We start from the raw sequence: 13,639 nt of genomic DNA, 5'->3' as shown, positions 1-13,639 counted from the left end.
AAATCATATTTTAGGTATCAAGAAAACAAAGTCAACTAATAACTAACACGATTAATTATGTGAAATAAACCTATGTTGTTGGTTAATCGTATATGTTGCATCTGACGTCCCCTCGATGGCTGCGTGCAACACTCACATTAATGAGCACCATGACCCTGAGATAGAAATCTAATTTTTTTTATTAGCGTTAGACATGAAAATTTTATTTTTGAATAGCAACCTTGTATTAAAAAAAGGGAGTGCTAAAAATTTCTGAAGATTCAAATCCGCCAAAATTTCTAGATCGAGAAGAATTATATTTCCATGTGAACAAGAAATATATCTAATGAGGTAGACCCATGGAGCTAACAACATTATACATTACAGATACAAAAAAAAAACTCTCACCCACGTCTGAAGAAAAACAGAAGGCGAAAAAAAAAATGAAAGCTACACATCGTTCCATGATTAGAAAGCCCGAAAGCGACGTGATTCTTTCCCAAACTTACCTTATAGTTGTTTGCTTCCCGGGCACCAGCTCATCGAGAGCGAACGCAGGCCATGGCGTCCCTCACGCGCGCTTCCCGCCCTATTCTTTGCCTGGTCTCCCCCTTATATAGCCGACTTCCTCCTCGTGCATTTATGGACGAACTGGATGCGCGCCGCCGCCGGACACTCACACAGTCCCCCACTGACCCCCACCAACGCAGTCCTTCGATCGATAGCTGTTTATGCTTCATAGCGATTATAACTATAGTATAAGCTAGCCAGTGCAGCTAGCTAGCTAGAGCCGCCATTACCCTAGCTCGCTGATCGAACAATGTCGACGGGGAAGCACCCCTTCTACCGCGGCATCCGGAGCCGGTGCGGGAAGTGGGTCTCGGAGATCCGCGAACCTCGCAAGGCGCGCCGCATCTGGCTCGGGACCTTCCCGACGGCCGAGATGGCCGCCGTGGCGTACGACGTGGCCGCCCTCGCCCTCCGCGGGCCAGACGCCGCGCTCAACTTCCCGGCCATCGCCGCCACTCGCCCCGCTCCGGCGTCCACCTCCGCCGAGGACATCCGCGCGGCGGCCGCCGCTGCTGCCACCTCGTTGCAGCACGATTGCTCTGCCGGCATTGGCATTGCTCCCGCGCAGCAGCAGTTCGGCGGGAGCAGCAGCGCCGCCGCATCGTCGGCGGGCGGCGGGGCGCAGCAGGACCAGGCGGGTATTGGGTTCGACCAGTACTTCCTGGATGAGGAGGCGCTGTTCGAGACGCCACAGTTCCTGCGCAACATGGCAGCTGGGATGATGATGAGCCCACCGAGGCTCAGCCCCGACTCCTCCGATGGATCGCCTGACCCTTCCGATGCCGGGGAGAGCCTCAGCCTCTGGAGCTACCGTGACCCATAGCTCCATCATCGATCATCCTGCTGCCTTAATTAATGCTACAACTGCTATTGCTGCGACAGGACTACTATACTGAACTATGGAACCTAAATAATGAGGATTGAGGAGATAGGTAAGGAGGAGGCGCATACCGGTGTGGAGCCCCGTTTTTTCTCATCGGTGACGTACGCATGGCAGATGTTCTACCTCTATCTCTCCTCTCCTATGTCTGTCTAATTTTTCCCCTTCTATTTGATGTGTTTTTGGAGCTTCTGGTTTGATAAGAGCCAGAAGGGAGGTCTTGGGCTCTCTTTGCAGTATCCGACCGTAGCAGCATATGAAGCTAGCTTCTGGGCGATACTTGCTTAAAATGTCAAGTAGGTCAGGGGGAGGGAGGCATGTATGCACTGTTTATGTGGATATAGTTGTGTAAGTTTGTACTGAATGTTGAAAATGATAGTAATATATATTCTGGGGGTGGATTGGCTATAGGATGTGCGCACAGTGCATCGCTCCACCTTTCCCCTTTTCTAAACACTGGTTGTTGATGCCTATTTTGTAGATTTAGTGTAGTGTGTGGATGATGCGTGGGCTTTCCACTTTTTGTGGTTGGTGATTGAAAAGGATGAAAACAACAACTACTTGGGTAGACGTATGTTTTGATGTTCTGTAATCAGCAAAGTGTATATGTAATTTTGACGGTTAAAAACTTACAAAAGTTACATGCCAAAATTAGCACTCTCAATGAATCTTCCGCTCTAATGATGTGCATACATTGTTATATTATAAATAAATGTACATTATTATTTTAGCTCGTTAAAACATTGGCAGTACCTTATTATTCGAGCAATCATAATTTATATGACAGAGACTATGATAGGTTTTAGCACCATAAACTAACAATTTTGCGGCGCACAATTCTTCATAGCTTGCCTGAACCGAACAAATAACTACCTTTTCTGCATAAAAAACGTTTCCACAAATATCCAAAAAAATAAAAACTTTATCGAAAAAAATAAAAACTCTTCCACAAATATCCGTAAGATTCCCTCACAAAAACAAAAATATTCTTAAGATCAACACTTTTCTACAAGAAAATGAACGCAGGCCAGATGTCCATATCCTCCACTTTGCAATAGACTTTTCATGTGTTTATAACTAGAAAATCCTTTGCTTTTACCGTACTTAGCTATTTTTCCACATTACAGGAGTTTCATAGGATTTCACATTATTAAATCCTAAGTTTTTTTCCAAATTTATATGCCTTTGTATCAAAGGAATGTTGTTGCCTCAGTTCTTATGTTTGGATTTTAAGATCTCAGTTTTATAGAAAATTTGAACACGCACCAAGGGAGTGATAATTAAGACTCATTGTGTAGGGTCTACCCATTTTTCCTACATATTTTATGTTCGATCGAAACGACTATTCGCGTAGCCATATGGTTCTCTTGCAATTATCTTTTTGTTTGGTGCGATAAACCCACAAAAATGTTGTGTTTTTCTTTTTCCTATGTTTCTCAATCTTGCAATCTTTTTTTTGAAACACAGTACAATCAAAGACGCTCATACATACGTTTACCCACTCACCCCTATGAACGCACACACGCACACCCTACCCCTATGAGCACATCCAAGAGACTGCGTTGAAGAACTGATTCGGCGGGTCTTGAGATTGACGAAGTCACCACATGCACATCGCTATCGACGGAAACGTCGCCTCCCACTAAAGAATATTCCACCTTTATAAGACATCAAAGTGTCAAATCTGGGATTTGAACTATGTTGGGCGGGGGGTGCTACTATCCTCCTAACCATCCAATCACAGGTTGGTTCAGCCTAGAAGGAGCACAAACAGCACAAGGCTTACTAGAAAAGGAAAACCAATAGTTCATGTGCCATTTACACATTAGTAAATAGAAAAATAACGGCCAAAAATTACTACAACTCCGTAAATCACAGGAAACACCGAGTTGCGCACCCCCTGAAGCAACACGTGTCCAGCCCCAGCCTGTAGGCGTATGTGGCAAACATGAGTGGAGTTCCGACGAGACGACAAACCAAGGCTCCGGCGTGACCCACCTCTATGCAGCAGCATGGGTTCTTGGGCAGGTGCAGCGGCTCGCCGGTGGCCCAAGCGCTGCCTGAGCTCCTGCGCGCGCACCAAAAGCGGGAATCAGCTCGCAGGCACGGCCCTACGCCCGTACGGATCGCCTGGCGCGCCGGGATCCCATTGGATCGTCTTCTACAACTATGCAACCGCAAGGCGACGCGCACGGCGGCGCTGGGTGGGACGATATCATTTTGTCGCCGACGTATATACACGGCCGTCCGTACGATTCGTGTGCCCCGCCGAGCATCTGTCTCTGCTGGACTGCCGATCTGGGATCTCTAGGCTCCGATCATGGCACCCAAACCTCGAGACTAGTCGTCTTCTTCTTTTTTTTTCAGCAAGGACAAGCAAAAGATTTGGTCTATTCCATTGATTAGGATACAAGCTTTACAAGAAAGTAAGAGATTACAACTTGCTAAAGGCCTACTCTTCCAGCAAAATACACATTCCATTAGCGCCCGCCAACACCAAGGCCTCAACTCCTTAATCTTTTATAAAATGACCGGCCGGAAGAGAGGCTTGCTTGTTTTTTTGAAGACCCGCCCGCTTCTCTTGCTCCAAATTTCTCAAGGGAAGAGGAGGGAAATGGAGGCCAGGTCCTTGTGTTTAGTCATGGTCTCCTACATTCTATGGATTGATACCGTTGGCCAAGCTTGGAGGTCGATGGAAGAGAAGGCCAAACCTTGGGAGGCCCCGAACAACTATCAGTCCACAGCTCAAAAAGAAAAACTATCAGTCCAAAGCTTTTTTTGGATGGCAAGCCACGCAAAAACTTCATTTTGGGAGGGCCCCAGATCTTCCAAACCTTGGCACTAGCGGGCAAGAAATTAAGCCTTGTATGCGGATTTGGAGGAGTAGATGACTATGTGAGACTATATATTCATCGCCGGCTTCAGATCGCTGCGCGCACGCACGCTCTTCCTCTCTATCTGTCTTACCTTATTGGATGAATTATTTTCCACGCCCAAAAGATAAATAAACTTTCCTTCACTACTAGTAGATCTGGAAACATCAAAGGACACGACTCAGCTTTAATATCATCTCAAAGACAATTGATCGAGCTCACCTGGGTAATACGCCTCGTTTCTCTTTTGAACTATCCTGCTTACGTGACGATGGTTTTTACAAGGTGATCCCAAAAGAATGGAATGCTTATGTTAAGGGGCATGACCCAATAGAGATTTGGCAAAATAAAATCAGACACATTTGGCGATTCGTAAGGGGATGGGCTCAAAATAGGAGCGGAGTCTATAAGAAGGAAAAAAAAAAGATGAATATCCATCTTTGATAGGTTGGATATTACAGCTTAGTCGTATCCTTTAATTACACCCGAACGGGATGAGCTTAAAAATGCGAAGAAGAGATGAAGAATATAATTGGGCACAACGAGCAAAAGTATAGCATGTGCAAGAGGGGGAAACAATATGAAGTATTTTCACCTAATTGCAAATGAAAAGCACCGAAAAAGAAAATATTTCAGTTAGAGCAAGACGAGAGGACTATACTTGGTCAAGAATGTCTGAAAGTTTATATTACCAAATTTTATAAGAAATTATTTGGGGAGCCGACCAAAAATAATTTCTCTATGAGGGAGGACATCGCATCTGATATACCACAAATTTCGGATATCGAGAATAATATACTCACGGCTGTCTTCAGTGAGAAGAAGTGTTTGATGCAATATAACAAATAGACCATAATAAAGCATCGGGACCATACAGGTTGGCAGCCGAATTTTACAAAACATTTTGGGAGATCATCAAGCGTGATTTAATGGCATTGTGTGTACAACTACAACAAGGGGAGTTGCAGTTGTATAAACTTAATTTTGGGGTCATAACAATGCTTCCAAAAAAGAAAATGTGGTCCAAATCCAGTAATATCTACCCATTTGCTTGCTCAATGTGATTTACAAAATCTTCATGAAAGTGGGAACGAACCGGATAATTGGAATTGCTCCTAAAGAAATAGGACCTACTCAAACAACATTTATGTCGGACCGTCATATCCTAGAGGTTGTAGTGGTTTTGCATGAAACTATCCATGAACTTCATAGAAAGAAAATAGATGATGTTTTGTTTAAGATCGATTTTGAGAAAGCCTATGATAAAGTAAATTGGCATTTCCTTCAACAAACTTTGCGGATGAAAGGCTTTGCACAAGAATGGTGTAAACTCATTGCAGATTTTGTTCAAGGAGGATCTGTCGGGGTTCGGGTCAATGATGACATTGGTCATTATTTTCAAACTAAAAAAGGTCTTAGACACGGTGATCCTCTTTCTCCGATGTTATTCAATATTGTGGCTGATATGTTGGCAACCCTTATTGCATGCACAAAGGAGGACGGGCAAGTAGGAGGTTTGGTTCCTCATTTAGTTGGCGAGGGTATCTCGATTTTGCAATATGCGGATCATACAATCCTATTCATGGAACACGACCTAGAGAAGGTTGTGAACATGAAACTAATTTTGTGCATCTTTGAGCAACTCTTTGGGCTCAACAGAAACTACCATAAGACTGAAATATTCTGTTTTGGTAAAGCGAAAGATGATAAGGAACAATACAAACATATTTTCGGTTGTACGGCTGGTGATCTTCCCTTTCGCTATATTGGAACCCCAATACATTATAGAAATCTTCTAAATAAAGAATGGAACCCGGTGGAAAACCATTTCGAGAAAAAATTGGGATGATGTTAGGGTAAGCTTCTCTCATACGGAGACATTCTATACTCATTAACTCGGTTCTTACGAGTCTTCCTATGTTCATGTTGTCTTTCTTAGAAATTCCTATAGGGGTAAGGAAAAGACTAGTTTTTTTTAGGTCACGCTTCTTCTAGAAAAGTGATAAATCAAAGCGAAGATATAGATTGACGAGATGGAATATTATCTGTAGACCTAAGGATTAAGGCGGGCTAGGTGTTGAGGTACTAGACATTAAAAATAAGTGCCTATTAAGTAAATGGTTGTCTAAATTGATGCACAAGGAAGGGGTTTGGCAGGAACTTTGGAAGGGTCTAATGAAGGTCAAAAGTGACTTCTTGGACAGAGGGTCTTTTAAAGTGGGAAATGGACAAAAGGTAAGATTTTGGGAAGACTCTTGGCTAGGTGATACGCCACTAGCTCAACAATATCCCAATCTTTATAATGTTGTGCGCCGGAAAAATGTTTTGGTACATGACGTTTTATCAGGCGCTCCCTTGAACATGGAGTTAGACGAGTATTATCTAGTGATAATTGGGAGACATGGATACTTTTAGTTAGAAGACTTATGGCAGTAACTTTAACAAATGGTCAAGATAAGTTTGTTTGGTCTCTTACTCCAGTCAAATCTTATTATGTAGACTTGTTAAATGGACATACTATTTTTCTTCAAAAATGTATTTGGAAGCTCAAGGTTCCATTGAAGATAAAGATTTTCATGTGTTCCTTCATCAAAAAGTTATTTTAACAAATGATAACCTAGCAAAACGTAACTGGAATGGTTTTACGAAATGTTGTTTGACTCACAGGAGTCTATCAATCATTTATTCTTTGATTGTTCGATGACATGATTAGTTTCGGAGAGTGGTCTATTTTACTTTTGATATTGCACCACTAGCTAATGGGACGGAATATGTTCTAAATGGGGTGGACAAATTGACTAAAGCGCGTATTCGAGTAGGTACGTGTGCTTTTGTTTGGGCTTTGTGAAACTGTAGAAATGATTTAGTTTTTAACATAGAAAGAAATTTTAATTTTATGTAGGTTATTCGTATGGCTACTCATTGGATCCACGAGTGGTCCTACCTTCTATCGGAGGTGCAGTGTGTGCATATGGACTATGGATGCAACCGTCTAGAGATGGTTGCACGGGATATTTTCAGCTAGGTATAACTGCTTGTTCAACCTTAACAGAGTTCTACATAGATGTGAGGACGAACATTTATTTATAAATAGGGAGAAGTGCCACTTCATGGTTACAGAAGGTGTTGTTTTTGGACACAGAGTTTCAGGAAGAGAAACTGAAGTAGGCCGTGCTAAAATAAAAGCTATAGAGACGCTACCATACCCAAAGATATTAAAGGTATAAGAAGATTTCTTTGACATGCATGTTTTTATAGAAGATTTCTTTGACATGCATGTTTTTATAGAAGATTTATTAAAGACTTCTCTAAAATATCAAAACCTCTAACTAATCTTTTGCAAGGGTGTTCCATTCTCTTTTAATAATGCTTGTACAGAGTCATTTAATATTTCAAAGAATGCTTAACAAATCCGTTGTCATGTGTTGTGATTGCATAGTTCTCGGTAGATCGACTATGCACCTATAACGGTAACAACAAGGCCTCTGGTAATTCCAGTCTAGAAATTACTAAAGTAGAAATCCATCCCAAAATACACATCTCAACTTGTCGAGCCCACTGCGCCAGCCATAGACATTAGAGAAGGCCCATGGCTCCTTTCCACCGCCTTATACGGCGCAAGCCATCGGGGACGCACAAGGAAATCGTCCGAGTGAGATAAAGGCTTGGCCCATGTACCTTTCGGCAGTTAACTCTTTCCCTTTGTTTTCTTCGACTATTTCTTCGTTATTGTTTGAAGTTTGAGGTGCTCAAATTTTTTTTGAATCTTTTTGAAAAGCTGAACATTTTAAAACCGAACAATTATCAAAAACATAATATTTTTCCAAATTTGAAGAACTTTACAAATCTGAAGAATTTTCAAAATCTGAACATTTTCAAAATATCAAATATTATTTAAATAAAAATATTTTTCAATATTCAAACATTTTTAAAAGCTTAAGTATTTTAAAAATCTGAATGTTTTTTAAATGCGAACATTTTTCAGAACTGAACATAAAAAACAGTTTTAAAATCAAACGTGATTTAAAATCATACATCATACGTTTTTTAATCGAACATTTCTCTAAAACAGCATGAAACAGAAGAAACCCAGCTGAAACTGACGAAAACCGGCAGAAACAAGCAAAAACCAACCGGAACTAAAAATGGAAAACCCAAAGTTCCACCTCCCTAATGGGCCAACCCATCAAATATCAGCCCAAAAGAGCTTCGGCGGTCTTATAGGAACAAGCGAAAAGGCCCCATAGGCCTGCGCGTCACCATCGCTTCGCTTCCATCCGTGCAGCCTCTAGCTGGTCTGACAGCCAAGTGCAACTACCCCGCCCTTCACTTCACCCCCGCTGGCTCCTCGTGTCACACCGCGTTTGCAGCAGCGCAACGCACGCGTTCTTTCCCATCAAATGCATAGCTATATAAACCGCCGCCGGCGCGGATCTTTTCCCCTCCCAGACTCAGTAAACTCAAACCAAGTCAGACAACAGAGATATCTCGACGAGGCAGGGGCGGCCGCGTCCCCGAGCTGCTCAACGTGGCCCCGTGGGACTTTGGTGGTGGGGGTCTGCGTTCATTGTCTCAGACAGGGAGCAGCTCAACAGCCTGACTCCGGTGCCATGCAACAACCATGCATAGGACGTAACACTATGTCAGTATAGGTCAAAGTGATCATCCATGCAATAGACATGCACGCATCTATCATGAAAGAGATCATACATCAAGGTAACAATCGGTTTTAGCCTCAGAGGGACTGTAAAACAGCACTTTCCAAACGGTCTGCAGTTTTGGCCAAAACTGAGAAATACTATGATATCAAGAAACTGCAGTATTTCTTCTCCTTGCAAAAAATACTTTAGTTTTGCAATACTTCAGTTTTGGAAAAACTTTGTTGCCAAACTAAGCCTAATCCATCTCGAACGGACTGATGGACTGGCGTACTGCGGCAGTGACCACTCCTCATCGGGAACGCAGTCTCCGGTGGGCGGCGCCAGAGAACAGGACTCATCCTCGTACATGACGGTGTCGTCGTCGCCGCCGAAGCGGCGGACCGGGAGGACCAAGTTCAAGGAGACGAGGCACCCGGTGTACAAGGGGGTGCGCAGCAGGAACCCCGGGCGGTGGGTCTGCGAGGTGCGCGAGCCGCACGGCAAGCAGAGGATATGGCTCGGCACCTTCAACACCGCCGACATGGCGGCGCGCGCGCACGACGTCGCCACCCTGGCGCTGCGCGGCCGCGGCGCGTGCCTCAACTTCTCCGACTCGCCGCGCAGGCTCCGGGCGCCGCCGCAGGTGCCCAGCCACGACGAGATACGCCGTGCCACTACGGGAACCAGTCAAGGTGCCGACGGCCGGCGGCCGTCGGCACAGCTTGCTTTGCCTTCGGCACAGGCTTGTGCCGACGGCAGCCGTCGGCACCTTGCCGTCGGCACAATAACGCCTCGGCACAGTCAAAGTTGCCGTCGGCACAGCCTGGCCGTCGGCACAGCATCCTGTGCCGACGGCAAAGCCGTCGGCATAGAAATAACGCCGTTTGGTAATTCTGGCTCGAATTTTTTCAAAAAAAAATTAAAAAAATTTCAATTTTTTTTTTCATATTTTTTTATCCCAATTTTTTTAATCTCTCACATGCACCATTTTAACTCTAACTACACTTAATATTAGGTCAAATTCCACTCATGGTCAAACTTCCCGGTCAGTCACCCATCCTCACACTACTCCACCCCTAGCACGCTTAACTTCTTGGTTCCATTTAGACTAGATTCCATGAAAGAAATGACACCTCGTTGACAATAATACCATATCAATACTATTAACCCTTATTACTTGATGTTGCACATCATTATTTTTTGAATTCCAAACAATTACCTACATAAACTACAAGAATAAGTATATTAATCTTGAATTCAAATGGACAATAAAATGATTTATTTTTTCTTTTTATTTAATATGGAATAATTAATATCTTTAAATCTCTAAATCAAAATTTGACAAATAATATGTCTAAATCGATTAGAAAAATGAGAGGAATCCAAATATGACATCTATATCATATTTTGAATCTAAAAATATTTTTTCCAAAAAATCTTGAGCATTAGATCATGTACTAGTATTTCAAATCGGGCCGGCCTCCTCCCGATTCGGCAGGAATTTGTCTTTTTCATGAGGGATGGACGTAAAAGTTCCAGATACACCGGTAGGGAAATTTTTCATCTTAGGTGGTGTAGTATTTTAAAAAAATATGTTGGTACCAATGTGAAACTTTAATTTGGTGGTTGCTTCACAAAACACCCCGTTTTCGGCACCTCAAAAATGGAAAATGGTTTTTTCGTGCGATGAAATGGAAAACTTCCTCCTGCAATATCGTAAGACATCCCAATATACACATGTATGCACAATATGGGCATATTATCACAAACTATGTCGTGATTCTATCCATAACATTGTCGTTTGACCTAAATGTCATGAAACCTCGAACATGATAGCTCATTTTGTGAAGGATTTTTGTGATGTTCGCAATTTTCCAACTTTAATATTTTTTCTTGTAACTATGACACATAATATGACACCACGCGAAGGTTTCACATTGTTTGGATCGTTTTCGATTTTTTTATGCCCGTTTCAAACTATATTCAAAACGGTGGGCATGAAGATCCTTTGCCCGGGGCTGAGGCTCACCAAACTTGCACTGGATCTCTGATGAAATAGCATGTTGTGAATCTAAAAATGATTTTTAAAAAAAATCTTGAGCAATATTTCATGTACCTGTAGTTCAAATCTGGTCGGCCTCCTACCGATTCGGCAGGAATTTGTCTTTTTCATGAGGGGTGCACGTAAAGGTTTCGAGATACACCGGTTGAGAAATTTTGCATCTTAGTTGGTCTAGTATTTTTAAAAATGTGTTGGTACCAATGTCAATCTTTAATTTGGTGGTTGCTTCACAAAACACCCCGTTTTCGGCACCTCAAAAATAGAAAATGGTTTTTTCGTGCGATAAAATGGAAAACTTCCTCCTGCAATATCGTAAGACATCCCAAGATGCACATGTGTGCACAATATGGGCACATTATCACAAACTATGCCGCGATTCTATCCATAACATGGTCGTTTGACCTAAATGTCATGAAACCTCGAACATGATAGCTCATTTTGTGAAGGATTTTTTGTGATGTTCGCAATTTTCCAACTTTAATATTTTTCCTTGCAACTATGACACATAATATGACACCACGCGAAGGTTTCACATTGTTTGGATCGTTTTCGATTTTTTTATGCCCGTTTCAAACTATATTCAAAACGTCCGGCATGAAGATCCTTTGCCCGGGGCTGAGGCTCGCCAAACTTGCACTGGATCTCTGATGAAACAGCATGTTGTGAATCTAAAAATGATTTTTACAAAAAATCTTGAGCAATATTTCATGTACCTGTAGTTCAAATCTGGTCGGCCTCCTGCCGATTCGGCAGGAATTTGTCTTTTTCATGAGGGGTGGACAGAAAGGTTTCAGATACACCGGTTGAGAAATTTTGCATCTTAGTTGGTCTAGTATTTTTTAAAAAATGTGTTGGTACCAATGTCAATCTTTAATTTGGTGGTTGCTTCACAAAACACCCCGTTTTCGGCACCTCAAAAATGGAAAATGGTTTTTTCGTGCGATAAAATGGAAAACTTCCTCCTGCAATATCGTAAGACATCCCAAGATGCACATGTGTGCATAATATGGGCACATTATCACAAACTATGCCGCGATTCTATCCATAACATGGTCGTTTGACCTAAATGCCATGAAACCTTGAACATGATAGCTCATTTTGTGAAGGATTTTTTGTGATGTTCGCAATTTTCCAATTTTAAAATTTTTCCTTGCAACTATGACACATAATATGACGTCATGCGAAGGTTTCACATTGTTTGGATCGTTTTCGAATATTTTATGCCCGTTTCAAACTATATTCAAAACGGTGGGCATGAAGATCTTTTTCATTTTAAATATTTCAAGTTTGATATTTTTCCAAGATAGAACTTATTTTTCTGAAAATTTTGATATATTATTTGTATTTTTCTGAATTATAATGATTTAGTTATGATTTTTTTAAGATTAATGTCGTAAAATGGAAAATAGCTATGCCGACGGCTTTGCCGTCGGCACAGGGCTGAAATATATGCCGACGGCTTTGCCGTCGGCACAGGCCTGACGTTGTTAGCTCGCCGTCACGTGCGGAGAGGCTATGCCGACGGTCGAACCGTGCCGACGGTTGCCGTCGGCACATACCTTCATGTGCCGACGGTTTACCTGTGCCGACGGCTGACCTGCTGGCCTGGCCAGAACGAGTCCTGTGCCGACGGCCCCGATATTTTGCCGCCGGCACAGGATCTGGCCGTCGGCACCTTGACTGGTTCCCGTAGTGCGCCGGCGCGCCGCGGTGGAAGCGGCTGAGCGTTGTACTTCCATCCGGGGCCGTCCGTGCAGCGCAATGCGGCTAGCGAGGCGGCGGTTGTTTCGCCGGTGGACTCGTGGGGCGAGGAGCTCGTCGCCAGCTGCCCTTACTTCCCCATGGTCATGGGCGGATTGGAATTCGAAATGCAGGGGTACCTTGACATGGCGCAGGGCATGCTCATCCAGCCACCGCCGTCGGCGTGGGTCGAAGAGGAGTACGCCTACGACTGCGACGTCAGCCTGTGGATCTACTGATCGCGCGGGTCAAGGACGACCTGGCTCCGCCGCGCATATACATAAGCCTTATTATTATATATGGTCCTCTTGGCCATTGCATGCTTAAACAACAGAAAAAAAATGCTTAAAATTGGGTTAGTGATTTACTTCCCGTCTTCAGTCTCGGCTTTGTCTCGATGAGATCTTGGAAACTTGGGTACAGTGAGTAGGTTTCATAAAGATGTTACAGTATTTGTCCAGGATCACCATGCGACAACTTCTTACAAAATAGGACTAGGGACTAGGGAGCGGTGTTTTGGAAACATGGGTCCATATGCTCTCTATATTCCAAATGCATCTTGCATACATTTTAAATTTTAAAAAAATTGAAACTAAAAGTTCGCACGTACATCTTCACGTGCTACGTGCTCACAAAGTCGTTTCATAAAAAATCGACTTATCATGTGACGTGTGTAAAAAAAGACAAAATTCAGTGCTAAAAATAATACTTTTCACAAGATAAACTTTCTCTTTTTTATATAGACCACACAAAATACTGGTTTTTCGTGAAACTTGACGAACACACGTATATTATGAAGATGTACATGTAAAAAAATTTGTCCAAATTTTTCGACATTTCGAAATATAATTTTTTAGTAGAGGGAGCATACACACCCGGGAGCATCTACTAAAAA

At 42.8% G+C, this 13,639-nt stretch overlaps 2 protein-coding genes across 2 annotated transcripts; both read left to right on the top strand.

Moving 5' to 3' along the window:
* Window positions 1-613: 613 nt before the first annotated feature.
* Window positions 614-1,883, top strand: LOC124675338 (ethylene-responsive transcription factor ERF025-like). The gene has a single exon (XM_047211409.1). The coding sequence runs from the start codon at window positions 800-802 to the stop codon at window positions 1,370-1,372; it is 573 nt and encodes a 190-aa protein (XP_047067365.1). The 5' UTR covers window positions 614-799; the 3' UTR covers window positions 1,373-1,883.
* Window positions 1,884-6,526: 4,643 nt separating this feature from the next.
* Window positions 6,527-13,154, top strand: LOC124671469 (dehydration-responsive element-binding protein 1E-like). The gene is made up of 4 exons (XM_047207837.1): window positions 6,527-6,537; window positions 7,355-7,523; window positions 9,169-9,634; window positions 12,730-13,154. Exons 1-4 carry the CDS (start codon window positions 6,527-6,529, stop codon window positions 12,981-12,983), a joined length of 900 nt encoding a protein of 299 aa, XP_047063793.1. The 3' UTR covers window positions 12,984-13,154.
* The last annotated feature ends 485 nt before the right edge of the window (window positions 13,155-13,639 follow it).

Source organism: Lolium rigidum, chromosome 7 (assembly GCF_022539505.1).
Source record: "Lolium rigidum isolate FL_2022 chromosome 7, APGP_CSIRO_Lrig_0.1, whole genome shotgun sequence".
Classification (NCBI taxonomy): domain Eukaryota; kingdom Viridiplantae; phylum Streptophyta; class Magnoliopsida; order Poales; family Poaceae; genus Lolium; species Lolium rigidum.
Note: the sequence above shows the minus strand (reverse complement) of the source record. Positions and strands in the feature narration are given on the sequence as shown.